This window comes from Malaclemys terrapin, chromosome 2, assembly GCF_027887155.1.
Source record: "Malaclemys terrapin pileata isolate rMalTer1 chromosome 2, rMalTer1.hap1, whole genome shotgun sequence".
Classification (NCBI taxonomy): Eukaryota; Metazoa; Chordata; order Testudines; family Emydidae; genus Malaclemys; species Malaclemys terrapin.
Genome location: NC_071506.1, coordinates 227,385,879 through 227,407,608, shown reverse-complemented (window position 1 = coordinate 227,407,608; position 21,730 = coordinate 227,385,879). Strand labels below are relative to the sequence as shown.

General features: G+C 45.1%; 1 protein-coding gene across 1 annotated transcript in view; it reads right to left on the bottom strand.

The window, feature by feature from the left end:
• IGF2BP3 (insulin like growth factor 2 mRNA binding protein 3) overlaps positions 1-21,730 on the bottom strand; it is a 167,625-nt gene that overhangs the window by 10,323 nt on the left and 135,572 nt on the right. Inside the window, exons 12-13 of the mRNA XM_054017064.1 lie at positions 7,201-7,320; positions 1,439-1,513 (exon numbers count right to left, since the gene is read on the bottom strand). Coding sequence (XP_053873039.1) covers positions 1,439-1,513; positions 7,201-7,320 — 195 coding nt within the window. The remainder of the gene's footprint in view (positions 1-1,438; positions 1,514-7,200; positions 7,321-21,730) is intronic.

Sequence of the window (21,730 nt, the reverse complement as noted above, 5' to 3'; positions counted from 1 at the left end):
AAGAGTGGCAGATACTGTAGCTTGCCATGACGTGAGCCTCCCTGAGGCAGTATTGATGGTTGTCACTGACTGAGAAGCGGCACAGCTTTTGAAGCCCAGCATTCTGGGCATAGTCCAGTAATCGTAATTGGAGGCGAGACGGGACAGTGTTCCCTGGTACAGGGAATCTATGTAACTATAAAACTTAAACTATAGAATAAAATTCTAAACTATTTTCTATATATTTGCATATTGAAGAATTAAGGAAGACAAAGTTCTGGACACTGGAGGTTCTGATCCAGGTCATGAGGTGGTAAGGAGGAACTGCAGCGGGGTCAGTCCGTTCTGCCCTTTATCTCCTTGATTGGAGGCACAAAGAAAGGGAGGACACGTGCACAGACCAGCAGTTACTGCTTTCAAGAATTCTCCAACTCCAAGCATGTACAGCGCATGCATGGCCACAATGGAATATACATAGGGACCAGCACTCGAAGAACAAGCATGGCTGTAAACCCATGAGAGCAAGACAGCACTGCAATGATGTGAAGTTGTGAGTGACTTTTCCACTTGCTACAGGCCTTACCTGCAAAGCAATCAGGCTGCTATATGACAGTGACTTATTTCAGCTTTTGATGCACTCTTACTTAGTGTTCTCCAACTGAAATTCATTTGATATCTGCGCTTATACTATACTCACCTGTTACCCTTGCTCAGGTAGAAGGCAGCTCAATCATTTGATATGTTTAAGAGAGGCAAATGATGGTTGGGGCATCCTAGCATCATTTTATTTTAAATACAATCAGAATCATTCCACTCATCGGAAAAGTTGCCCAAAAAGGCATTTCTATCTAGAACAAATTAGTAACTTGCGATTATGGGTGTCATATGGTTATTTTTTCTTGTGTATTTATTATTAGGTAGAATTATGATCACAATGAAATGAAGCAAAACTTCCACTAACTTTAATGGAAGACCCTTAAGTTTCTTTACTCACATGGTTGTATGACTTTTCTTTTGGCCGAGAGGGAGGGAAGGGGAGGGGAGGCGGGGGAAAAAGGAACCATTTGACCAACATGTTTATTACAGAGACAAGGTGGAAGAGAATATCTTTTATTGGATCAACTTCTGTTGGTGAGAGAGACAAGCTTTCAAGCCGCACAGGGCTCTGTGTAGCTCGAAAGCCTCTCTCTCTCTCTCTCTCTCACACCCACACACACCCACACCCACACCCACACACCTCCACCAAAAGAAGCTGGCTCAATAAAAGATATTACCTCACCCACCTTGTCCCTCTAATATCCTGGGACCGCCATGACTACAATTATACTGCATACCAACTATTTATTAAAATTCTGAGTAAAATGGTGCATGCCAGTTAAGTATTTCAGTAATGTTTCTTCCTACAAGGCAAAGCCCACTGCAAATTGACAAACGGGATGGAAGTTTTCATACTCAGTACCTTGAACTGAGCCTCTGGAGGCCCGGTGATGATAACCATTCTGAGCTTGGCATCTGGTCCTTCAGCAGGAGCTATCTGCAACACAAAGTTCAGATTAACACAGCTGCTTGGTTTTGACAGGTGCCTAACTGCAAGGTAAGTTTAAGGAAGAACTTTTCCCTGCCAGTAAAACACTTCCATTCTGCCACGAGTGCAAAATCGTTCGTTACACCAGCAGCATTAAGCTTTGGTCATGCTAGGATTTTTTTTTTTTTTTTTTTTTTAAATGAATGTACTGGTTATCGAGGGAAAAATGGCTAAGTCACAAGCAAATTTACTGCTGAAAAATCATGAGAATGAAACAAAGGGATAGCCACTCAAAAAGATCTGTAGCCCATGGTAAAATCTCCTAGGCACTGTGTACCTACTATAAAGAGAGAGCTTTCCAGGGAAAGACATTGTTGAACAACCAAGATTTTTAACTTTACTCGCTACCATCAAACAAGTCCTAACAAGAAAGAGAAAGGAGAACATTTTCCTAACAAATTCTGCCCATCAGCAAGACTTTCCCTTGGGGATCAAGATAAGGAAGCACCAACCTATCTAGCTGGGACTATCCAAACATTCCTCCAGATTGTGAGATACACAGATGTTTTTGTCTCCTGGAAAAAAAAATTAAGCTCCACTAGGGCTGAGCCACAGAAGCCTACAGGCTCTTCAATAGTTCATTTCATCATAAAATCAGATTTCTGTGGGTGTTGTTCTCAGACTCCAATAGCATTAAATAATTTAACCCAGCCTCTGACATTGTGGATGAATCCTTTGTTTATCACAACTGACATTTCCATTGCTGCAGCTAGTATTACACAGCCAGTGTTGAACAAGTAATGTATTAAACATTACAGGACTTCATCTTTGCCAACAGCCAAGGGACATTTTTCATCTGTAACAGCTGTGGTTTAATTCAGACAAATTACTAGTCATCATGTATCACTTTTACATAACTGTGTGTAACAAGGCGACGACTCACTGCTGTGGCACCCCCTGCTGGTTGTCCAGGGAATTAGCTCTCCAGCCTCTGGAGCACCCTCTGTAGGCCGGTGTCTCGCATGCCACTGGCCCCGTGTCCTTCCCAGACCCCGGTGCTCTTTACCCAGGGGCTCTGCCCACTACAGAGTTCTCTGGGTCTCCTCTTCCCAGGGAACCCCCAACCCCCACCTTGCCTCAGTCTTTGGCTACTGCCAGTCACCATCTAGCCCCCACTAACTGGGATGGACTGCAGTATAATTGCCACTCATCATCGACAAGGAGGATCTGGACCTGCAGCCTCTGCCTACCCTTGGGCTGCCCCCCGGCAACCCTAGTATCTTTTCTGGCCTTTACCCAGGCCTGCAGCCTGGGCGTTTTCCAGACCGGAGCTCCCCAGCTCCTCTGGCCTTTCCCCAGCCCTGCTCCAGTCTAGGTACCCTGCTCACCTCCCAGCAGCCAGGCCCATCCCTCTCAACATTCAGAGAGAGACTCGCTTCTGGCCCCAGCCCTCTTATAAGGGCCAGTTGGGCCCTGATTAAGCTGGCCACAGCTGTGGTCCGCTACCCACTCAGCTTCCCCAGCCATTCTTAATCCCTCTGACCCTGCTGCAGCCCTCTCCAGGGCTGCTTTCACCCTTCCAGGACTGAAGTGGGGTGATCATCACCCCGCTACACTGTGGTTAACATAAGAACAGCCATACTGGGTCAGACCAAAGGTCCATCTAGCCCAGTATCCTGTCTTTCAACAGTGGCCAATGCCAGGTGCCCTAGATGGAATGAACAGAACAGGGAATCATCAAGTGATCCATAACCAGTTGCCCATTCCCAGCTTCTGGCAAATAGAGGCTAGGGACACCATCCCGGCCCATCCTGGCTAATAGCCATTGATATACCTATACTCCATGATGTTATATAGTTCTTTTGTGAACCCTTTTATAGTCCTGGCCTTCACAACATGCTCTGGCAAAGAGTTCCACAGGTTTACTGTGCGTTATGTGAAAAAATACTTTTTTGTTTCTAGGCTGCCTATTAATTTCATATGGTGGCGCCTAGTTCTTGTGTTATGAGAAGAAGTAAATAACACATCCTTATTTATTTTCTCCACACCAGTCATGATTTTATAGACCTCTATCATATCCCTCCTTAATCGTCTCCTTTCCAAACTGAAAAGTCCCAATCTTATTAATCTCTTCTCATATGGCAGCTGTTCCATACCCCTAATCATTTTTGTTGCCCTTTTCTGAACCTTTTCTAATTCCAATATAGTTAGTAAAAATTTGGTGAACAATCATTCACATTATATCCTACACTGAGAATACAACACACACTAGCTATTTACTTTGCACATCAATTCCTGTAATCTAATTAGCTATTTTATAACTACATACAGGTATAACTGCAGCACGTTTATTAAGCTACCAAAATAGGAAATGCGCCAACAGCAGGAAGTCAGACCAAATTCTTGCACTTTCATAAAGTATTTAAATGGTGCCAAATTTCAAGGCACCTTTGCAGTTAGTTTACTGAACACGGCTTGAGAAGATAATTTCTGTCCATATTAGATTGACATGTTTGAGATTGTTTCACTTCATGCAGTCACCTTACATTTCATTTGTACACAGACTCCAATATTTCATACCAAGGGTACCCTTTTTGCCACTAACTCCCGTATTAAATGTTGGAAAAGTATTTTCTATAAAGTCTGTTTCATTTCTGTATTTTTTTATTATTATTTTAATGCTACAATTTTTTTTTTACAAGGTTGCAGGTCAGAAGGGAGGAGTCTAAGATTTAGACTCCAAATCTTAGACTCTTCCCTTTTTATCTGTATAGCCAGAGACAAACAGCATTGGGGGCTAGAAAATAACACTCACTATTACATTAACATTACAGTGCCTGCAGGGGGCACATTCAAAAGCCTCTGTGTTATTTTTGTCTTTCTTATCCTTGAAATGTGTAAACTAGAGATCTATATACACAAATGTTTTCTCTGAAGTTTTAATTTAAAATTTCACAGCATCTATAAAAAAACAGACTAATCCCTATACATTCCTTCCAACAGCAACATGTACATTTAATATATTCTTGAAATCCCATTTTATGGCTGAATATTTTTATTGGATCTACAAACTTCAGCACTGCACAAAAGTAGATTTCACACTGATTCAAACATTTACATGCACACCATCCTGTACACACCTCAAACAGGTCCAGACTGCCATATACAGAGGGATATCCTAATTCTTGCATACAAAAAAATCAGATTTCTAGTTTGGCCACCTAAAAATTCTCAAGTGTTCCTTAAACTCTTAGGTAAGATTGAACACGTTGTTTCATAATTCTGAACGTATTACTTTGCTCAAATATTAGAACAAAGATTTTTAAGGGATGCATATGTTAAAAATACAGGATGTTATTATTCAGAAGTTTTAAGTGAGGCAATAAATTGATCCTATTGTTATGGTGTGTGTTTATTTTTACCAATAAAGAAAATCTGGGCTCCATGTAGCATGTCATAACCAAGATTTACATGCAGCATGATTTCTGGATAATTTTTAAAAATATGCAAATTTTCACCTCCTGGTGCAAGCCTCTCTTGCTTCTGAAAATTTAGTGACCTCCCCACTCTTACCTGACTCCTGCTCCCCAGCTCAGGAATGCTCAGTCCCTGCTCTTCCAAAATCTGATGCCTGTTTAAAGAGCACTGCAGAACAAGATAGGCCCCTACCTCTGGATGTGTCTCGACCCATGATTGCATGAACACAACCCCACAGATTCCACAGTTGCCTGACTCCCACATCCCTAGTTGCTGGGAAAGTGGTAACAAGTAAATTGAGAACAAGAGAATAACATTTGGTTGATTTATGTGACAGAATGAGAATTTGTGGCAAGTGAAGAGCAGGAATCCAGCTGCAACCAATCTGCACTTTAAAACAGATATACTACCAAAAGTTTGGTCAAAACCTCATCTCTACACAAGCCAAGAATATTGGCTATATGCAGCGGAGAACTGCAGGGATCCTTCCATCAAAGCTGTTACTCTGTGGCTGAAGTAGCCGCCACTAACGCAGTGACACACAGAAATGAGATGGGGAAAACAGCCAGAGTAATAATGGATCCACCAGCTCATCCCTCCATGCACTGTGAAATGGGGCCTACATGAGTCCCTCTAGAGCTGTACTCAAGCAGGAGTGCCATAACTCTTACACTGTCACCTCAAACTTTGCAGTAGGTCTTCCGCATTCAGGGCCCTCTGGGTCCAGAGAGAGAGAGCAGGGTCGTCAGAATTACCTTTGGACAAGAAACTTCTTACAATAAAGGATGAAGCTAGAATGGAGGTCTGTAAAGTACTCACTGGCATCTATGCTTGTCAACAGAGATTGGAGAGGCAACATTTTTACACAAGGAAACAAAACCACCATGGTCAACATGAGAAATATAAATTATTCCTTATTAGAGCATTTCACTTTGCTGTGTGAGAAAAACTAGCGACTCCTTGCTAATTGTGATCGGCTTCACTTCTAATATTGCTCTACAAAAGCACATTACACCATAAAGCCCAGATCGCCCTCCTTCTGGATACATTTTATAATGCATTGAATCAAACTAACTGGCTTCATAGACAAACTCACTCAATGTCCCACATCAACCCCTTTGTTTTTCTCTCTCAGGTCTTCCCATGGGGGGGAGAGGAAGAGAAGGGGGGGAGAGAAAGAGCTTGAGGGTACCCCACAGGAAGGAATTCCCAAGTGCGCCTTTCTGGTTTCAAAGGGTTTTTCTGAATTTGGGTGATGGCAGCATCTACGCATCCAAGGTTAGAGAGAATCTGTAACCTTGTGAGTTTAATATAAGCCTGGAGTGGCCAGTATTAATTTTTTAGAATCCTTGTGGGCCCCCACCTTCTGCACTCAAAGTGCCAGAGTGGGGTATCAGCCCTGACAGCCTCCGTGTCAGCACTGGTGGGAGCACAAATAGCACCAGCACATTCATTGACAGAGCTGCATTGATGCCAACCCTACAGGTGGACACAGGTGAGCCAGGATTGTCTTGACTGAACTAAGTCAAGCTTTATCCCTGGATTAGTTCCTCTGGTACATGCACTTGCCCTTATCTACGTTCAGGGTCAGCATTTGTGCAGCTAAATTCACAGACTGCTGAACTGGGGCTATCCCCTGAGTGCAGACAAGGATCCAGCAGCTTCTAGTTCTTTTACCCATCATGTCAGTTAAAGGTGGTGATAAATAATGGGTTCAGCCACAGGAGCCTAACGTACACAGCACGGATTTTCCAACAATCAGTACTTCAGAGTGGAGCCACCAGAGCTTAATATCTCAGACTGATCCTTTTTGGGCATCCAGAGACAAAGCACAGTAGTTAAAGGTTTTCCTGACTTATTTGTTATTAAAAGAGAAAATTTAGAGGTACTGTTTTTTGCCTTAACAATGTGGCAAGGAAGCCTTGAACACATCATTACGACTTGGCTAAAGGCTTTTTCTAAGTTGAGACCACCAAGGTAGCTTTCTTTGTAGCTTATATTTCAGACCTCAAGAGAGGTTTGAAAACATGATTCTAATTATGTTATCTCTCTGGGTATTTAAAGCTTAATTTATAAACAAATATACCATTTATCACATAACTCAATGTGAGGAGTGTGGGGAGAGAGAGAGAGAATACAGATTCACTGGAATGTTACTTGTGAAAACTTGCTGGAAGCATCACATGGAATAGACAGAAATCTCGTCAAGTTAATAGTACCTTAATAGATGCGCCTGCAAAACGAGAAAGTTGTTTGATGTGCTGTCCCTGCTTGCCAATAATGGCTCCTACCGCCAAGGCTGGGATGAACAGATGAACAGTTTCAGACTCGGGCTGTTGCTGTGGAGAAGGAGGAAAGAAATAATATGCCATGAATGTTTTTGAACATTATGAATCAGACTGACAGGATAGAGGTATGGAGCACACATACATGGAAATGAGAGAGAAATCTTTGATCCCCTGTTAAATTTTAATGTTTAATGACGATCATGAAATCCAACTGTACATGAAAGAACAATTCAAGTCTAAGATGATTCTTTTAGTCTTAAAAAAAAAGTTGTGATTTTAACATTTCCACTTTAATCCCATAATTGAGAGATTTTTAAAAGGGATGTTTCATTTTTGGCTATCAACTCTACCTTGGTGTTTCTCCAGTTTATGACTGGGCAGATTAGACTGTTGCAAGTGTGCAAAACTAAATTGACTGAAGGTTAAATAAGTGAACTATTTCTAGATTTCCCTTTTGTTTAATTTTGAAGGTAAATTACACTGACCTTGACACACAAATTGCATAACGAGCCTTAGAGTTACATACATTTTACAGCTTCCTTTGTGTAGGAGTGATCTGGAATGATACATAACCAACTTTAAAACTGCCACTGAGCCCTCATGTGTAAGATTATATAACAGTTGGAGTCTTGGCAGCAGTCCCAAAACAGTAAATTAAATGCAAGATTAAGAGTTTCTGAAATCGCAAGGACCATTCCATCTCACCACAGGATATCAGACATCAGCAACACATCTCGAAGAACAACCATTACAAAAGGTAGGTAACAGTTTTTCTTCAAGTGCTTGCTCATGTCGATTCCATTCTAGGTGACTCACAAGCAGTGACAATGGAGGTAGGCTCGGAGTTCATGGTCTTGCAGCACTGCTCTGCCAAAGCCAGCATCGTCTTGAGCTTGCTGGGTAAGCGCATAATGAGAGACGAATGTGTGGACAGATGACCAGGTAGCAGCCCTACAGATCTCTTGGATTGGTACCTGTGCCAGGAATGCTGCGGACAACGCTTGTGCCCTAGTCGAGTGTGCCGTCACAATCGCCAGCGGAGGCACCTTCGCCAGCTCATAACAGTAGCGGATGCAGGCTGTAATCCAGGATGAAATCCTCCTGGCTGATACTGGGCGACCTTTCATTCTGTCTGTCACCGCAATGAACTCAGATGACTTACAGAACAGTTTTGTTCTTTCTAAATAGAGAGCCAGTGCCCTCCTGACATCCAGGGTGTGTAGCCTGCGCTCCTCATCTGACGTATGAGGCTTTGGAAAAAAGATGGGTAAGTATATGTCCTAGCCAGTATGAAACTACGAAATGACCTTGGGCAGAAATGGTGAGTGCGGCTCCAAAGTGAGTGCCCTGATCTCGGACACTCTGTGGGCCGACATTACCGCAACCAGAAACAAAACTGCAACCAGAAGAGAAGCAGGAGAGAACAGGAAGCTGGCAGCTTTATGAGCCTCGACAGCATAAGATTCAGGTCCCAGGGAGGGAAGGAATCCCAGATGTGTGGGTAAAAATGCTCCAGACCTTTCAAAAATCGGGCTGTCACGTCATGAGTGAAGATCGAACTGCCTTGGAAGGGATGGTGGAAAGTCAAGATAGCAGCCAGGTGGACCTTAATCGATGAAAGGGACAAACCTTGGAGTTTGAGGTGTAGCAGGTAATCCAGGATCTCCTGCAGTGAGCCCTGCATTGCTCTGCATTGCTCAGATACACTGTTCCGAGGCCCAGCACATGAACCTTTTCCATTTGGCCAGGTAAGTCGTTCTCATGGAGGGTTTCCTGCTACCCAGCAAGACCTGCTGAACATGGGCTGAGCATTTCCATTCGTCCACGTTTAGTCATGCAGTAGCCATGCTGTCAAGTGCAACGCCTCCAAGTTTGGGTGCAGAAGGCTGTCGTGGTTCTGGGACAGCAGGTCCAGCCAGAGGGGAAGCTGCAGCAGGGCAGCTCCCGAAAGGTTCAGCAACGTGCCGAACCAGTGCTGGTGAGGTTACCTGGGGACTATTAGGGTAATCTTCACCCTGTCCTGCTTGATCTTCACAAGGACCCTGTGAATTAATGGCACTGGGAAGACATACATCAAACCCCACGCTCCACCCCCCGACCACAGGAGTAGAAAGCTGTCTGATGAGGGTGCCTGTCCATCCCCCAGAACTAACAGACCATATGGCATTTCCTGTTCTGCCAGGATGCGAACAGGTCCAGCTGGGGTGTCCCCCACCTCTGGAAGATTACGCTGACCGCCTCCGGATGGAGCGACTGCTCGTGGCGAGACGAGAAGGTCCTGCTGAGGTTATCTGCTAATATGTTCTTGGTTCCAGGCAGGTGCATGGCTACCAGACGAATGGCATGCTGCACACAAAAATCCCAAAGGCTGAGAGTTTCTTGGAAAGGACCGACAACCTAGCTCCTCCCGGCCTGTTGATGTAATACATTGCGGCGGTGTTGTCTGTCAGGATCTGCACCACCCTGCCCTTCAGGTGGGGCAAGAAAGCCTGGCAGGCCAGACAAACTGCTCTGAGCTCCCTGTCGTTGATATGGAGGGCCAGATTGTTCTGCAACTAGTGGCCCTAGTTGCTTAGCTTGCCCAGGTGGGCTCCCCTGCACAGCTCTGAAACATAGGAGACCAGGGTCAGCAACGGGGATGGGGCTGAGAAGGGAACGCCCTCAAACACCAACCCAGGGTCCACCCACTAATTCAGGGACTCCCAGATATGCTCTGGCACCCTGACTATCTGGTCTAAGTCGTGCCTGTTCGAGATGTAGACCAAAGTCAGCCACGTTTGCAGAGGCCGAAGATGGAGCTGGGCATGACTGACCATGTATGTGCATGCGGCCAGGCGGCCCAAAAAACTCAGACAGGTGAGAGCCATGGTCTGAAAACGCGCTTTCGGAAGAAAGGCTCTGGCTCATGTGGGGTCGAGAATTGCCCCAATGAACTCTATTCGTTACACCAGCCTTAAGGTGAATTTTTTCTCATTTATTAACAGGCCTACGTTGCAGAAGGTGGAACGCACCAGATCAAGGCTCCTCTGCACTTGTTCCCGAGACCTGCCTTTGATGAGCCAGTCATCGAGATACGGGAAGACCTGGACCCCCTCAACGTCTCATGTAAGCAGCCACTGATACCATACATTTTGGGAACACCCTCGGGGCCAATGAGAGGCCAAAGGGCAGTGCCATGAATCGAAAAAGGCGTCTGCCCACTATTAAATGGAGGAAACATCTGTGACCTTGGAATATAGTGATATGGAAATAAGTGTCCTTCAAGTGGAGGGTGGCGTACCACTCTCCCGGATCCAGGAAGGGGATGATGGAAGCCAGGGAGACCATGTGAAACTTCAACTTTCTGAAAGACTCGTTGAGGCGACGCAGGTCCAGAATGGGTCTGAAGCCCCCTTTTGCTTTCAGGATTAGGAAGTAGCAGGAATAGAATCCCTTTCCTTTCATGTCCCAAGGAACCTCCTCCACGGCACCCATATGCAGGAGGTCCTCTACCTCTTGAACGAGAAGTTGCTCGTGAGATGGGTCCCTGAAGAGGGATGGGGAGGAGCGAGGGGGGAAGGAAATGGGTCGGAGGGGCGGCTAAAAATTGCACGGTATAGCCCTGAGATACTATACCCAGCAGTCCGAGATGAACTGTGACCAGGCTGAATGGTAGGGACAAGGACGGTCGAGGAAAGAACAAGGTGGATCCTGGGAGCTGATTGGGGCATTGCTCTCAAGCACACTTTCAAAATGAGCGCTACTAGCCCCCAGGATGCTTTGCCGGGCTGGGCTACGCGGGTGAGCAGGAGGAGGAAGGGTGGTAACGACTAAAGTTCGTGTCTCTATCCCTTCTCCTTGAAGACCCTTGACGAGGCTGCCAAGGCCTTGGCAATGGGGTGTCTGGGTGTCCTTTTAACCCATGCAGCCTTGCATCCATCTGCTCTGCAAAGTCCATTCCCACCAAATGGGAGGTCCTGGATCAAGGTCTGCGTCTCTTGGGATAGGCCAGCAGTCTGAAGCCAAGAGCTGTGCCTCATGACTACTGCCAAAGTGACCATCCTTGCTGCTGAGTCTGTTGCGTCCCACGCCATTTGGAGAGAGCATCTTGCTGCCATGGTACCCTCCTCCACCAGGATGCTGAATTCCTGAGCGAAACCTTGAGGAAGGGACTCCTTGAACTTACGAAGGAAGTTCATAAGTTAAAGTTATACCTGACCAAAAGTGCCTGGTGGTTCACCCCCCGGAATTGCAGGCTAGGCTGTAAAATAGATTTTTGTCCCGAAAAGGTACAGTCTTTTGGCCTTTTTGTTTTTGGGAGTTGAACTGGCCTGCCCCTGCTTCTCCTTGTTGGCCACAGAGACAACCAGTGAGCCCAGATGTGGGTGGGTAAAAAGGTACTCAAACCCCTTGGCCAGGACGAAGTACTTCTTTTCAGCCCTTTTGGAGGTAGAAGGGATTGATGACGGGGTTTGCCAGAGGGCCTTAATTTTCAGGACCCTGTCATGCAATGGTACTGCAACACGGGCGGGGTAGAGGTAGAGAACACACTGAACAAGATGTCCACCTGCTCGGCCATCTCCTCCACTCTAGGCCCAAATTCTCAGCCACCTGTCGAAGCAGGGCCTGGTGTTCCTTAAAATCGTCTGGCAGGCTGGCTCTTGACGATCCCACGACTGCCTCGTCTGGAGACGACAACGACTGTACTGAGGTGGAAGGGAGTGCGGCGGGGGGGGGGGAGGGGCGCTCTGGGGCATCAACCCCCATGGGGGAGTGGGGATTTTGGAGTGGGCTCCTCTACCCCGACTTCCGAGCATGCTTCATGCACCAAGCCCGAGGCCGTCACCTGTTTCTCCGAGGTGCCAGCAGTTAAGCGCTGTGAATGGGGCATCATCATCACCAGCACTGGCTGTGCTGCCAAGGCAGCAGCATGGACGTTGACACGGCCTCAGGTGCCCAATCTTGCCGGTGGAGTATCGGCAAGGGGCTAAATTGCCCTGCCATGCTGGAGGAATCCCCTACCGGTGACCATGTCGGGGCCATTGCCGCCTGTGTCTGCCTGCTAACTGTTGCTGCTGGAGACCAGTGCTCGGAGGAGGATCAGTGCCGGGGCTGGAGGGGACCAGTATCACAATGGGGAGCACTCCCACAGGGCAGGCGACGGAGATCTGCGCCAAGAGGATGACCAGCCGGAGGGTGAACAGTGCTGGTGGTACAGAGACCAGCGCCTCCCCCAGGTGATGTGTGTCAAGATGGCAGGGACTGCAAATGTGGTGAGGGTGAGCCCAAGCGGGCCTGGGCTGTGACACTGGAGATCTGTGATGTGGAGATGGAGAGCACTGCTTTGGCTCGGGGGATCAGCAGTGCTCCACTGCCCCTGGGGGGTCTTAGCAGCTGGCTTGCCCTCATAGGGAGCCTTTGCCGCCTCCTGCGGCATGCGTGGTGCCAGCGGCACAGGTGGAGGCCTCTGCTCTCTCAGCACCAGGGAAACTTGGGAAGGCATCGATGCCGCCATACGTTTGGGTCCCCTACCACTTCTGGGAGTCGGTGGTGGATCCTTTAAGGGGCTACAGGTCCACGTGGCTCTGGAGTGGCCAGGCAGCCCGAACTGGGTCATTTGCCCAATGCCCCACGGCCTTTCTTGTCCGGTACCGGGGAGCCGTGCTTCTTAGTTTTCTTTCTGGGCACTGGTGATGGGGAGCAATGCCGGGAGGAGCTTGGTGCCAGGGACCGAAGCAGTAGGAGTCAAATCTTGGTGGGACAGCTTGGAAGCCGGACGGAAGGCAGCCTCCATAAGGAGAGTCCTCAAACGAAGATTCGTCTCTTTCTGAGTCCCGGGGCAAAATTTTTTTTACAGATAGGACACTTGTCCTTCACATGTGATGCCCCCAAGCACTTGAGGCAGCTGCTGTGGGGGTGACTTACAGGCATAGGCCTGTTACAGTCCACGCAGGGCTTAAACCCCAGAGACCGGGGCATGCCGTACCTGGGGCGAAGTTCCCACTGGGACTCTAACTTCTAACTACAATTAATTACTTGACACTAACAACTGTAAACAACTATTTACAAGGCCCTAAGGCTCAAAGTCAGAAGAGACTAAACCGGTAGCCCTTGCTATGCAAGGAAAGGCGCTCCGACTAACCACCATGAGTGTTAAGAAAGAACTGAGAGGGCGTAGGGCCAGCGGTGCCTGATATATTGATGCATGAGCGCGGCACTCAAGGGGGCACCACAGCCAACCCTATGGATACTACTAAGGAAAAATCTCCGACGACCACACACGTGGGCATGTGCACACTTAGAATTGAATCAACATGAGCAAGCACTCGAAGAAGAACATACTTGTTTCAATTTTTTCTTTTCCATTGTTGATAAAACACAAGCCAACTATAATCTGGGGGTGGAAAGGAGACATCTTCTAGGCACAGCTCCAAGGACCAGGTAAAGAGTATAAAAACAGACATATTTAGAATGAAAATAAACTCTGCCACTTGTTTCCGATAACTATGACACATAACTTGACATGTTTTTCTTCACAGGCACATGGGCAACTGGAATTTTAAACCGCTTATTTCAAATTAAATCAGCAGTAACGTAACTACACGTTAAATCACAGGAAACAGAACTCCTCCTTTCATTATCACATCAGATCCCATGAAAGACCTCATGGTAATGCCACTCACTCATCATTCAGAAGCAGTATCAATTTGTTGAAATAAATCAACATTTTTAGTCCTATTCCTGTAAAGTAGTGGTTCTTAACCTTTCCAGACTACTGTACCCATTTCAGGAGTCCGATTTGTCTTGTATACCCCTGAGTTTCATCTCACTTAAAAACTAACTTGCTTACATAAACAGATATAAAAATACAAAAGTGTCAAAGCACACTATTACCAAAAAATTGCTTACTTTCTCATTTTACCATATAATTATAAAATAAATCAACTGGAATACAAATATTGTACTTACATTTCAGTGTATAGTATATAGAGCAGTATAAACAAGTCATTATCTGTATGAAATTTTAGTTTTTACTGACTTTGCTAGTTTTTTATGTAGCCCGTTGTAAAACTATGCAAATATCTAGGTGAGTTAATGTACCCCCTGGAAGAGCTCTGCATACCCCTGGTTGAGAACCACTGCTATGAAAGTACTACATGAAATGGACTCAGTTTAGTAGCAATCCTTCCTTTCCAACCCAAACGGCACACCTCTTGTCCTCACTCTGTTTCATCTCAACTACTGCCTTCTCCAATTTTCTGGTCTCTCTGAATACCAACCTGGCCCCACTCCAATCCATCCAAAATGTCACTGCCAAAATAATCTCTCCCACGAGTTAAGTTGTTTCAACAACTTGCCCCCAGCACTCCTTTGAGTGATTTCATTGACTCTGCACTGTGCTTCGAATCAAACGCAAACTTCTTGATGTTGCTTTAAAGGCCCTCCATCATGCATGCAGCCCCTACTTACATCTCCGACCTGATCTCCTAAGCATTTCCCTCACTCTCCCTGCCTTGCCAGTGACACCAACTTCATTCCCTTCTTTAATAAGTATTTCCATGCCCTCCTTGTCACGTTGCCCCATGTTTGCAACACTGTTCCTTCTCAAACATGTTTGCCAAACTACTTCTCTGCTAAATCCAATTCACTACTAAAACCTCACTTCTGTCATCTCACTTATAAGTGAAGAATGGGCAACAAAATGAAGAACCGTAAATGAATGATCACGATAACTACATGCCTTACTGAGTAACAGTGTCATATGTCACTCTAGTCCTGCCTCTCCTCCCTCCCTATTCATATCTGTTTACAACCTTCACTCATCTCATGTTAAATTTAGATTGCAAACTTTTCAAAGCAGGGACCAGTTTACTAGTTTTCTGAGGTGCCCTAGAATATATATGGGTGCTTGATGAATAATAATAGAATCTAGGGGAGGAGAAAGGGAGAAGTCTAATGAGTGATGTTCTAATTTATCAGCGTTTTTCAAATTCTACTCTGCAGTTATATAAAAGAGATCTTACCATCAGGTATCGTATTTGAGAGAAGCATTTTCATTTAATTTCTTCTAACCAGCCATTTTAGTCTACAACTAATAAATTAAGTTGTTGTTGGGTGGGGAGTGGGGAGGGTTGTTTTGTTTGTTTTAAGCACAGATGTCAAAATGATGGGGGTTTTCTTGCTCCCCTGGCAAGGTCTGACCATAGTGCAGACAAAACAGGGGAACATCAGATTCAAATTGAATTTTTACTACTTCCCCACACCAAATATTCTTGTATTGATTGGAAGACTGTCCTCCACTGAAAATGCATGAGCATATAGTGTGATGACTAAGCCACCCAACATCACTACCTTTGCAAATTACTGGAATTCTTGGACAATCTTTCAAATTAGGCATTTAATCATCATTCAGTTTCCTCAGTGCCATGCCACTTAGTCATGCTGTTTTTCAGGAACCTCTAGCCGGGAGATGGCATCACAATTAAATTCCTAATCTTACAAATACACCATGAGAACTAAATTCAGTTAAATCATTCTCCACTGCGTGCAGTCTAAGATTCAGTGTTCCCTCCCTTCTTAACTAAAAGGCCAGAATAGCTTTAGCATAGGTTCTGGCCTACTACAATGCCCCCAATCCTCCAGAGTCCTGCACCAAAAATGGGGGGGAGGGGAGGGGAAAGATCTTACTATTTCTAAGGTAAAAAAACAAGCCAAAAAATCCCGAGACATCTTTATGAATTTATATGAAAAGAACAAAAAGAGTTCAATAGTTTCCTTTGCAGCTCACCTTTCAAAGAGGGAGCCATTCCCAGCTTTAGTAGAAAGAGATTCTCAAGACCACAAAGATCATGTGTTTTTAGGCAAGTTTACAGCACTTCTAATCGCAGAAGGATCATTGCATAGCATGCACATGTACACGCACTGGGAAGTCATGGCTCCACAGGGCTCCCAAGCTCTTCAGCAGGAGCTAGTTAGCTACCCTTCCAAATCAGACCTCCAGGGGATATAGCTACCAAGAAAGGACCTTCTCCATCCAAGCATCTTTGGGGTAGGCAGCAAGGAGTGGCTCAGCATACTGGAGCCACTGCTGAACTTCAAGGCCCACTAATCGCTGCACAAATGGAAAGGTTTCTGGACCCTGGTAGGCTGCTTGTGTCTCAGTCTCAGACTTTAATGTCAGAAGGGACCATCATGATCATCTAGTCCAGAGGTTCCTAAACTTTTCTTATTGTGTACCGTGTTCCAGCTCCCCGAGCCCGCGTACCACCATCCAGCTCCCCCAGCCACCCACATACTGCCTTCCAGGTCCCCCAGCCGCCTGCGTACCCCTACCCTTCTCATCACTGATACTTCGCGTCTTCTTCTGAACGCTACCCATCTTTAGCCATCTGCCCATATTTCACTGTTACGTATATAGTTACAGTGTGATGTATAATAATGGAAATAAAAAAAACCTGTCTCAGTTCTGAGCTCACTTAGACTGGACAATTACTGGGCAACTGAACCCACACTGTACGGTGCTTGGAAGTGAGAGCTCTGTATGTCAGTGTCTCTGTGTTCTCACCGGCACATCTTGAAGTAAATTAACTACTGTATTTTATGTAACAAATTCCCACAGAGTTTTAAACCTTCATCTGAATAGCCTATTGTGAAAATGCGATAAATAATAAATAAATAAAACCATCCATTACACAATTTCTCCTGCATCTCCACCCCCCCCCCCCGAGATGTCTCACATATCCCCATGGGTACACATTCCACAGTTTGGGAATCCCTGATCTAGTCTGACCTCCTGCACACTGCAGGCCACAGAACCTCACTCACCTACTCCTGTAATAGACCCATCAACTCTGACCGAGTTACTGAAGTCCTCATATCATGATTTCAAGACTTCAAGTTACAGAGAATCCACCATTTACACTAGTTTAAACCTGCAAGTGACCCATGCCCCATGCTACAGAGGAGGGTGAAAAACCCTCAAGGTCTCTGCCAATCTGACCTGAGGGAAAATTCCTTCCCAACCCCAAAAATGGCGATCAGTTAGACCCACAGAATGTGGGCAAGACCCAGCAGCCAGACACCTTGGAAAGAATTCCCTGTAGTAACTCAGAGCTCTCCCCATCTAGTGTCCCATCACCAGCCATTGGAAATAATTGCTGCTAGCAGTCACAGATTGGTTAAATACCATTGTAGGCAGTCTCATCATACCATCACCTCCATTAACTTATCAGGTTGTCTTGAAGCCAATTAGGGTTTTTTTTGCTCCTACTGCTCCCCTTGGAAGGCTGTTCCAGAACTTCACTCCCCTGATTGTTAGAAATCTTCATCTAATTTCAAGCCTAAACTTGTTGATGGCCACTTAATATCCATTTGTTCTTGTGTCCACACTGGCGCTTAACCTAAATAACTCCTCTCCCTCCCTGGTATTTATCCCTTTGATGCATTTCTAGAGAGCAATTATCTCCCATCAGCCTTCTTTTGGTTAGGCAAACAAGACAAGCTCTTTGAGTCTCCTCTCATAAGGTAGGTTTTCCATTCCTCAGATCATCCTAAGTAGCCCTTCTCTCCACCTGCTCCAGCTTGAGTTCATCTTTCTTAAACACGGGAGACCAGAAATTGCACACAGTATTCCAGATAAGGTCTCAGCAATGCCTTATATAATGGTACTAATACTTCCCTGTCTCTACTGGAAATGCCTTGCCTGATGCAACCCAGGACTGCATTAGTCTTTTTCACATCTGCATCACACTGACAGCTCAGTCATCCTGTCATCAACCAATATACCCAGGTCCTCCTCCGTCACTTCCAACTGATACGTCCCCAATTTATAGCAAAAATTCTTGTTTTTAGTCCCAAAATGCAATTCTTGTTGTCTAGGCCTTGCCATACACCAAGCCACAGATCACCTTAAGGAGAACAGATGTGCTCATGAGACAGAAGAATTGGACTCCTCAGCTACTTAAAAACTCACCAATGAATCCCCTTGGCAGACATCATTCTAGCATTGAGGGATAGCTGAAGACGACTGGTCTACCAATTTCCCACCTCCACAGAAATATGGTTGGGAAGAGGGGTAGTCACCACCTCCCCTAAAAATCTAGTAGGGGTAATAGTGAACAGCCCCCATGAAGACCTCAAAAGTGAGAAGGCTCTAGGAAGTGTAGAACTGGGGACCAGGCAAGAAGGAAACTGGGGGAAACTGGAGAAGACATTGTGAGAATAGAGAAGGAGGGGGGAAAAAACAAAAGCCACAAGGACTGGTCAGATTCCCTGCAAATGTAAGAGAGCAGGACATGGTTCTGATTTGGAATTTTGTCAGATTTGTATATATATAAAATGCAGTTTCATTTCCTTCCTTCTCTTCCGAATGTGCTGCATCAATTATCTGCTGCTGAGGTTAGGCTCAGCTGTCACAACTTTCTCAGTCACATGTAGAGTTCCAGCAGCCACCCATCTTTGATTAGGAAGCATGAAGTGTTTTTTGCCATTTCTGTTCCTCTTACTAACTTCAGCATTTCAGCATTACTCACAACCTTGTTGTGAAACCTCCCAGAGATATTGGTATGAAGAATTTTTATTTACCAACTTCTCATGGGCTCATATCTCCTCCCAATACTGGTGCAGTCTATTACAACATTCAGGTTACCATTTATATATCTTTTAAGACCCAATCCTGCAAATACTGAAGTATATGGTATTTTTGCCATACTGCCATGGGTAAGGAATTGGACCTTCTCTGTGTTCTACCTCTGTTACGTATCTCCAATATATGCTTTATTTACCCTACATGTGCTGGAGCACAGTTATCTTAGGATGAGGCATCTATTTCAAAATCACCAGGTCACATTACTCACTCCCAACCAAGGTCAGTTTTTAGTTGTGAGGGAAATAGTTCAAAACTATTTTAAGTCTGACTGAAACAGTCCCATCTAATGTGTTTGGCTCCAACCTAGCATACTATTTTTAAAAAAATATACAGAGCAAATCCACTTAATGGAACAGAATCTGTGCAATAGGCACTATATTAAAAAGCTCTTCTCTGCCATTTCCCCTCCCCCACAATCACAATCACCTCCACTAAGGCAAAGCAGATTTATATTTTTCAACATAAGTGACTCACTTGGTCTTCAGAATGCTCTAAACTTCATCAAAAACTGATGAACTGTTTTATTCAACCCCTACCAGACCTAAAACCAAAATTTAAACCACACTTTTTCAACGCGCTTCGAAGAATTACACTGGCCTACAGCTATAGTAAATGCTTTTATTTATTTAGTAATAAAAGTTTGCAGGAAGGGGAAAACAGCATTAAGCCTAGTATCCTGGAAGACATTCCAGTAAGAGTCAATGCATTAATACAAAATAAGCTTCTGACATTGGTCAAAAAAGTCTGAGTTTACTTCCCCCATACCAACATTTAATGTTAAAGCCTTCATTGGAAACAAGAGGCTCATTAAGAAAAGCTTATTTAAGATTTTGCTATACAGTCCTAATGTGCCATACACTGAGTTTTATAACCTCCTTGTAAATACCTCCTGGGTCACTACTTACTATATTAGATAAAGTGATGCAGTCAATGGAGACTAACAAGCTAGAACCCAAGTCAGCTGTTCCCCAGCATTCTAGTTTATAAATGATTTATACTTTATCCTCCAATTCTAAAATCATCTGCTAGTATTCTGTAATTTCAGGGTAAGGATCAAAGGCATAAAGTGGATTTCAATACTGAATGCCGTCAAGAAAAAAAGTTAAGTAAGAATGCTGTTCACCTCTAACTTCAACTGCAGAGAAGCCCCACCCTGGAGACAAATTCTTAGTGTCCATCCCTGCCTGATAGGAGATGGGGGGGGGGGGGGGGAATAGAAATCTTAGTGGCACTCAGATGTCCCCAAAGCTTGGTAGTGTTCCTGCTGGAGTTAAGTTGAAGTACATTCCAGTATGGCACTGAGCTCTCCTAGATGAGATGTCCTTTGAGACTTCAATGCCTATAAAGACAACACCTCCCACCACACTGACCCACTATTCCATGTCTGAGATCACCATATGGATGAAAACAGCTGGCTCACTCTTAACCCATGTAATATAGAAGTAATGCTTTTAGAACCAGGGATACACTCAAGAAGTTAATTGGGACATGAACTTTGTCCTCCATTGAGAGAAGCTACCCTCCAATCACTAAGGTGGTACAGAGTCTGTGTGTTTTATGGATGACTCATGGGTTCTGGACATGCAGGGAACACACCAAAGATTAGAAATGCTTTTTCCCCCACAATCTAGTTGGCCAGGTTATTGCAATCCATCCAGCCAATGAGCACACAATTCACCTCCAGGTTAGACTATTGTAACTTAACACCTGGCACTGAAAGACACATTGAGACCTACTCGAATACTATACAGCAGCCAGTTTTAAGAAAAGGGGCAAATCACACCAGTGTTCTACTCACTCCACTGCCTCAGTTTGACTCCAGATCTTGGCCCTAAGCTTTAAAGCCATTAATGGACAAGAGCCTGATTATCTTAAGCAGCATCCTCTATTGCTGCAAACCACCAAAAGACTTGTACCCATCAGGAATGCTGTTAATAGAGCCCAAAGTGTAAATCTCAGAAGCAGAGGAGGAATAGTCACAGAATCATAGAAACATAGAGTTAGACCCCCCCATGCCAAGGCAGGGCTGAATAAACCTAGACCATCCCTGACAGGTGTTTGTCTAACCTGTTCTTAACCTCCAATGATGGGAATTCCACACCTCCTTTGTAACCTATCCCAGTACTTATAACCATCCTTCAAGCTGGACAATTTTTCCTAATATCTAACCTAAATCTTCCTTGCTGCAGATTACTTCTTGCCCTACCTTTAGTGGATATAGAGAATGACTGATCATTATCCTCTTGAGAGGGGCCCTGAGGACCCCTCTCAGTTATCTTTTCTGAATATCAGACATGCACAGTTTTTTTTAAACCTTTCCTCATAGGTCAGGTTTTCTAAACCAGTGGTTCTCAACCAGGGGTCAGGGGCTGCGAGCAGGTTTCAGGGGATCCTCCAATCAGGACCAGTGTTAGACTCGCTGGGGCCGATGGCAGAAAGTCTAAGCTCTGGGCCCCACCACCTGGGGCTGAAGCAGAAGCCTGAGCAACTTAGCTTCACGGGGTGCCCTGTGGTGTGGGGCCCCAGGCAAGTGCCCTGTTTGCTACCACCTAATGCCGGCCCTGGCTTTTATATGCAGAAAACAGTTGTTGCGGCACATATGGGCCATGGAGTTTTTTGAGGGAGGGCCCTCAAAGAAAAGTGAGGAGAACCTGTTTTAAACCTTTTATCATTTTTGTTGCTCTTCTCTGGATTCTCTCTGCATATTTCCTAGAGTGTGGCATCCAGAACTGGATACAATACTCCAGCTGAGGCCTCACCAATGCTGAATAGAATGGAACAACTGCCTTGTGTCTTACATACAACACTCCTGTTAATACCCAGAATGATATTTGC